Here is a 7,370-nt window from a genome sequence, read left to right as displayed (position 1 = left end):
CAGAAACAAAGCAAATCCGTTGTCCATCTGATACCATCTTGTTAGCTAAGGAGTTGATTTCACAGTTTTTGTTCTCTTCTGAACCGTAGGCTTCTGAGGTTGTGCAGCCAGTAAAGAATGGTCCTCCTTGTGGGATCACTTCGGCTCCAGGTTCAAAAATGATGTTGATGAGTTCTTTTCGACGGACGTGGTTGTGTTAAGATTGTGATTGATGGTGCATGGAAAAAGGAGGAGCCCCAGGCAGCTGCTGCGTCGGTGGATTTTGATGATGGCGCAGTGTGAAGATGGCCCAACGAGGTTTGAGCCAATTTTGCAGCTTCAGCGGTTATGGCCAAGGCTAGGGCCTGTCTTGAGGCAATGAGGTGGTGCACATCGAGCGCAACCACAGCACGGTTATTTTGACTGATATCATTTTGGCTAAATCGGGCTCTTCGTTCAAAAGCACCTGCGGACGCTTTCGCGTACGTATGTACCATTGCTATCTTGTAATTTTGTTAAGCTGACTATTGTAAAAGTTGAAAGAACTCTAGTTAGGGTTTGCGCACAATTTCGCCAAGGCTCTCATAACAGCCAGTGGGATTTGATGCATCCCGGAAAAATAAGCAACAAATTTCCTCTAATTCTTACTGAATTAAATTCAAGTTTGATCACGTCTTCTGGCCCGAGGACGACCAAGGTAGCCTAGAATATTTGCCATTTCTGGTCTGCTTCGTCTTGAATTCTGCACTTTTTTTTTTTTAAGAAAATTAATTTCAATGAGAAAAAAGTACCACAGAGGACTCCAGCACGAATGAAAATTTTGTACCACTCTAAAGATTATCCTATATTTGTTATTAAGGCCAATATACCAGCCATATCCTTTAGTCATTATCAAAACTAATCCAGACCCCATCGTTTTACATATACATTCTTAAGTCATAAATATACCAAAATTCCTGTTTTGACAGTGGATTAAAAGCATGATATGACACAAACAATCAAATAACCATTGATGATAAAAACAAAAAACAAAAAAAAAAAACAAAACCATTCATGAAAAAGTTTTCTATGCTTTTATCTATCAAACTATCACTCTTTTTTCCACTTCATCCTTAAACTAACTGATTTCGTCCAATTGGACTAATTAAAGGACTGATTGGCCTTGCTGTTTTCAAAAAAAAAAAAGGGGGACAAATTGGACTCAATGAAATAGATTGGAATAGCGTAAGGACGAAATTGGTAATTTAAGGACAAAGTAAAAAAAAAAGGTAATAATTTGTAAAAACATAAAAAATAATTAAAAAAAAAACCCTTCCAGACAATAACAAAAAATTGAACCTTCCCGAAAAAAATCCCAACCTTTGATGATCAACAGAGCAAGTGAACAACAATAAAGGCCCATCAACCAGTTGAATCAGAACTACTATAACAAAGGAAATAAAAATCAAATATCTAAAATACCAATCGAGAAAAACAATTACTCATGATTCACCGGGCAAAAAGAAAGAAAAAAAAAAAAAGGGAAGATTGTTCATGGGAATAAAAAAAAAACTGGGTTAAACTTAAAAGAAAGAGGGGGGATTTTCTCTCAGACAAATGCCTCGTATTGTCGTCAGGGTTTTGATAATGGATTAACATAGATCGGACTCGTCATCGTTTTCATCATCACAGAGAAGCCCCATCCCCATTCCTTAATCAAGAAAAAATTGCCAAGAAAATCAAACTCAGGAAAAAAAACAAAGAACAGAGAAATCAAACAAATACTATCGATCTACGCATGGGTAATAGAAAAGAAAATTAGAGAGAGAGAGAGAGAGAGAGAGAGAGAGTGAGAGAGAGAGAGAGAGAGAGAGAGAGAGAGAGAGAGAAGAAAATTTCATTCGACAGCGATCTGAAAGATGTCGATTGAAGGGGTCACCATTTATAGACTGTCGTAGAGGTGAAAGGGTTTTAGGGTTTTTATGGAGTCGTGGGCCTTGGGCCTGCGGGTGATGTCCCAAGGAGAGACAAAGAAGCCCTAAACTAAATTTACAAAACAATCCTTACCAGGAATTCTCCTTATAAAAAAAAGCAAGTGGAACTTGTTGAGAGCCCGTTGGACTATTTTTATTTGGGATTTCTTGATGCGGTCTTTTTAGTTATTTTCTCTTCATCTTTATAAGATTTGGATAAAAATTTTACGTTATATTTTTGATCAAAATTGAAAAGTTCATATAAAACGAAGAAAAAAACCCAAAAAACCAATATATATATATATATATATATATATATAGAGAGAGAGAGAGAGAGAGAGAGAGAAACGTATCAAAAAGCCCCTAAAACATTAGACCAACCAAGCCCTAAACATTTCAAAACTGCCGACACAAAAGAATGCTAAAATCATTTCAAATTGTCCAATAAGACCAATAACTGAACAAGACCGATAACCGAACGAGCCGACCACGAACTAATATTGAGTAATTTGAAGGTTTTAAACATCATAAGTCGAACTTGCTGAGCATTAGCTGGTTTGAGCTTGGTTTGAAAACTTCACAAACTTCAAAAAAATATTCAAATTTAGTTTGTTTATACAACAAATCGATCTTTATTAGTAATATATTTTAAAGAGCGAACATGAGCTTTGAACATATTTGGTTAGTTTATCAATCCCCAGCTTGGTTGACAGTCTCCTCTTCAGTGGCGAGGGGAATCCTTTTGCACCCTGATACTTTCCAAAACAAACAGAATTGTGACAAGGAGAGAGTTTCGAACAAGCACCAAAAAAAAAAAGCATTTTCGAAACAGAAATATATACAGCATAAAGATACAAGCATCAGTGATTCTCCGCGACTGGTCTTGAAGGAAATAACCTAAGAAGAAATGTTAACAGCGACCAGAGGCAAACGAAACCCAGGATTTGGAAAGTTGCTACCATAGCAACCATGGCACCGCCTCTTTCTACCACGCCCGGGGTTGCTTTGACATCCTTCATCGCAAACATCAACCTCTCAATGAAATGAGCAGCTTTCGTCAACTGATATATTCTGTAGACCTGCAGAAAAAATTCTCCAGTTTTCAAAACTTCGCCCTCCGTAGGGTTACTTTCTTGAAATACAGCTTCAAAGAACACTTCCTAAAAATTGTAACCACCCATCGTTTTCATCTCATATTCATTCTTGAGCAGAAGGTGATTCCAAGAATTTGCATATATTTTGTCGGTGTTCTTGCAAGGAATGGGTTGTTTTTTAGAAACATGGTCCAAAAAAAGTTAGGATAACCATTCGCCAAAAAATTATGTGCTACTAGCCTACTACATAAATAAAAAAATCCAATACTATTTCCAAACTTGCTTTCTGTTTATTACTTTTCAAAAATCTCAGTTTTGGAGAAACTTTTGCTTTTGGAAACAAAAACACCCCCGCTTAATCTTGTTGTATTCATTCTTGAGCAGGAATTGTTCGTGAGAATTGGAATATATCTAGTGTTCTTGCAAAAAAAATGGGTTGTTCGCAAACAGCTTGGAAAATTGTCTGCCAAACGATTTTGCAGTTTATTCGAAACACTCTTCAGAAAACTGTTTTTGAAACTACCAACACCCCTTATTTTTTAGTGGAAATAGTTATTGAGAGTTTGGAGATATCTCTTTGGCATTTTCTATTCCTAAACTTCCTCAAAAACAAATTTTGAAATCCTATAGCCAATCAAGTTTCCAAAGTGTTTGAACAGAAAACCCACTGCACAGATAATCTCACACGAAAGGACGTTGGGAAGTTTAGAAAGTTACATACCTCAAAGATTATGGGGACTAGAGGCCAACAAGACGATCCCCGTCTGTTGAGATGGGCCTCAAACACAAGTTGGGCCAGACACCCAGCAAGAAAAGGTGCTACTGCAACCAAAGCTGGCAAGCCGAGTGCGGGCCAAGTAATATAGACAGCCAAGAGGGGCACCACGACCTTCAAGCCCATGGCGAGGAAGGCAGAAGTCATGTAACCTCTGAGACCTGTGATGAGGCCCCACCTCTTCGGGCTGAATTGGATATATGGCTTCTGAACATGGTCCGCTACAAGTAGAAAGATTGCTAGGCCAATATAGAAACTGACCTCAGAACAGAATGAAGCCACGATTTCTGCATAAACATAATCATGGAAGTAAACAAACGGACCGTACATAAGAAAAAGAATAGTTAAAAAACTAGGGGAAGATTAAAACATTATCAAAAGAGTAGAAATCTTATCGGACTAGCAGTAGCATCGCCAAGCATTAAATGTCAATCCTAATAGGTAATTCCTCAAGAATCTGAAGCATAGAAAAAAAGTAGAGAATATCAGCACACCCACACACTCACACATATGGAGTATATAACCTAAAGCTAAAAGTCATAGTTGTGTCTTATGGGTGAGATCAGGGGAGCAGGGCCCGCAAAATCTGAACTGGTACTGTGTTGGTATGTACACGAATTATGGAGCGTGTTGCTATATTGTTTTGATGGTGGCCCCCCTCCTCCGAACTAATACACATGACGCTCATGCTCGATATACTTGCAGAATACTTGAATAATAAGGTTCAAAATTAAATTCCAATACAGCCCATAATAGATATGCATGCACTTGTATATTCTCGTTATGTACTCCATATTTATTGACAAGCTGCCTCTTTCTCTAAGCTGGAGATAGATGTAGGTATTGCACATCTATAAATGTTTTTTCGATGAAGACCTCATTCAATTATGTGTTTATCACTTGACATAAGCCAAATCTGACGTTGTACCCATTAGGAAACCCACATCACACCACAATTTAGGTTATGTGGTGAACGGAGCTCACATTCCCGTTTGTTGTACAGATAATCCGTGTTCCAGCAAACCTAGGGCCCTGACAATTTAATTTGGGTCAGGGATCAAAGTTATATAATTCTATATCATAACAAGTTTCATCGCTTAGACCAAACAATGGCTACCAAACGCGTAGATTAGGTACTTGAGGTCACTGCAAGCCAGAAAACAAGATTCTGATAACACAAAATATGAATTTAAAAACTGATCCTATACCTAATAGGACAAATATCAAGTGAAATGTACACCTGATAAGACACACACTAATCTATCATAAATGTAGTTAAGGTTATACAGACTTAGAGGTGTAGCTCATACTGATCCTTACACTTGCCTTAAAAATGAACTCCCATAACTAGCAACCAATATTTTTTGTCCGAGGGGACTTCTTTTCAAAATAAGCATTCATTATTTCTCATCAAAAGCTATCAAATCTTTTGCTAACAAAGTTATATTGGTTTTGATTTCTCGAAGGGCATGTTTGTTTGACTAGAAGAAGAGTGAAGGCTATTAATACAATAGGATATACACTTTCATCAAGCTAACAGGTACCATACACCACCGTAATGTATGTCCCATGTTTAGTAGAATTTCCTACCTGAAACTCTCTGTTACCAACCACAAAAGTTTCCATCAAACCTAGAATAGGTGGGCCCCTTGGATATATAGTCCAGTCGGCTAGACAAACTTGGACAAACAAACAGAGCCTAAAAGTTGTATGCATACCAGACATAATAAACTTGAACTTGATCACAAAGCCGGCTCAGGCATAGGTAAAAAACATCAACCTGATATTTTCTTACCTAAGAGAATCTCATCTTTAATGAAGACATCAATAACAGTGCTGAGGAGTAACTGTGGAAGCACAATTGACGAAATCAATGCAACCGGAGCCAACACCCAGAGAAGTGAGCCAGTTCCTTCCTTGGAAGGAGATGACACCCATTTACCTTCTTCAACCAACTGGTGAGTACTACCCTGAAATGATACAGAACCTGATTTACCGCAAAAAGGTTCCACTTCATCTACACACATTTCCACTTCCTCCTTCTCTGAGAATTTCAAATTTGCCTCCGAATTAGACTCCGCAGCACATACAATCACTCCTTTGTAACTAGTCCTCTTCAAACCTAAAAAAGTTGGGCGGGAAACCCAGTTAGAGGAAAGCAAAACATTGGCCATAAGCTGATAAGCTCCTTCAAATGGTATTATACATATCATTATTTTTGGTCACTTTGTTGCAGTATTTCATGGAAGAGAGAAAAAAAAAGTGTTTGTGATCTCTCTATCATGTTTGATGAGTAGAAAGCAAATCATGAGATGGAGGGATTTGGGTGAGAATTCTCTTTTGTGAAATGTATTTCAATCAAAATTTCATCTTTTCCCCCTTTACATTACAGCCAATTGATTACGTTTAATGCCATCTCTGCTTCTTGCTCTCAGAAAGTAAAAAAGCCTCGTAAAAAATTTGAAATAGTAAATTGCTGGTTAGTTTGTCCAATAAAGAATGACATAGGAGATTTTGTTTGAAAAAGAATTGGAACGGAGAATGTGGCTTTTATCATCTTAAAAGGGACTTCTGGCATCTAACTCCGGAAGGATCAAGACTACATTGGAAAAATCGTGACTCAAGGTTTTAAAGCACTGAATTACTTGTGTTATAGCACAGGCAGACAAGCTTACAACTTTCACCAAATCTAACCACTTTTTTGTCAAAAACAAAGTGGAAGTAAGAGAGTTGTCCATTTCTCACCATTTCTTTTCTTTGTTTGGTACAAATTTCCCACCATTTCTCACATAACGTGTTACCCAAAATCCAAACGGGTCTTATGCTTTGCCAGTTGGAAATTATGAAACCTAAGATAAGATTACTTTTCTCAAGAACCAAACAAAAAGAACAAAGGGTAATCAAGTAGATTAGATAAAAACATACTTTTGGATGCATTTTGGACCCAAAGCCTCCGATCCTTGAACCCCACATGGCTTCTTGATGTACCCAACAAGACTGATAACGAACGAGGTACCTGCAAGAATTAAAACCAAACCCAAGTCCAAATTAGAGAGAGAACCTTATGTGTACACACACACACACACACACACACACAGAGTTTGAGGAGAATACTCACAGTTCGAGGAGAGAGAGAACGATGGGCAGAAGGTAATTTGGCATTTGGGGTGCCAATTCCAAAACAAGCTGATTGAAAATTCATCTTATTCTTCTTCTTCCCTCTGTCTGTCTGATGATATCTTGGAGGGTTTTAGCAGTTACTGGTTTTCTCTAGTATTTGGAGTCCTGGTCCCTGAACCGCTTAAACCCGAAGGGCATGTTTGGCTTTGAGATTTTTGATGGTGATGCTTCAATTTGAACGTCTATTACCCATGTTTGGCCGATGGGATGAGGGATAAGGCCTAGAGCGCTGCTAAACGAGCTAAAAAAGCGAACTCGAGCTCAGTTTGCTCAATGAGTCGAGCTTACTTTTTCGAGCTAGCCGTATTAAGCTCAGTTTTTTTACTAAACAAGCTCAAAACTCGAGCTCAAGCTCGAGATTCGCTTGAATACTAAACAAGTCAAGCCGAG

At 38.0% G+C, this 7,370-nt stretch overlaps 1 protein-coding gene and 1 non-coding gene across 3 annotated transcripts; both read right to left on the bottom strand.

Annotated features, from left to right (window-relative positions):
- Positions 1 to 1,562: 1,562 nt before the first annotated feature.
- LOC131312209 (small nucleolar RNA SNOR75) lies at positions 1,563 to 1,653 on the bottom strand. The gene has a single exon (XR_009195780.1). It is a non-coding gene; the product is annotated as a small nucleolar RNA SNOR75 (small nucleolar RNA).
- A 1,003-nt stretch (positions 1,654 to 2,656) lies between these two features.
- LOC131310088 (uncharacterized) lies at positions 2,657 to 7,255 on the bottom strand. Of its 2 annotated transcripts, none has more exons than XM_058336895.1 (5): positions 6,919 to 7,255; positions 6,726 to 6,816; positions 5,596 to 5,922; positions 3,747 to 4,087; positions 2,657 to 3,010 (listed from the first exon to the last, which is right to left on the bottom strand). In XM_058336895.1, exons 1-5 carry the CDS (start codon positions 7,000 to 7,002, stop codon positions 2,792 to 2,794), a joined length of 1,062 nt encoding a protein of 353 aa, XP_058192878.1. In that variant the 5' UTR covers positions 7,003 to 7,255; the 3' UTR covers positions 2,657 to 2,791. The 2 variants fall into 2 exon arrangements, with proteins under 2 accessions (XP_058192878.1, XP_058192877.1); XM_058336894.1 differs by having other exon boundaries at positions 5,596 to 5,933; positions 6,728 to 6,816; positions 6,919 to 7,221.
- Between the last annotated feature and the right edge of the window lie 115 nt (positions 7,256 to 7,370).

Source organism: Rhododendron vialii, chromosome 12a, assembly GCF_030253575.1.
Source record: "Rhododendron vialii isolate Sample 1 chromosome 12a, ASM3025357v1".
Lineage (NCBI taxonomy): Eukaryota > Viridiplantae > Streptophyta > Magnoliopsida > Ericales > Ericaceae > Rhododendron > Rhododendron vialii.
The sequence above is the reverse complement of the archived record's forward strand: the minus strand, read 5'-3'. Positions and strand labels throughout refer to the sequence as shown.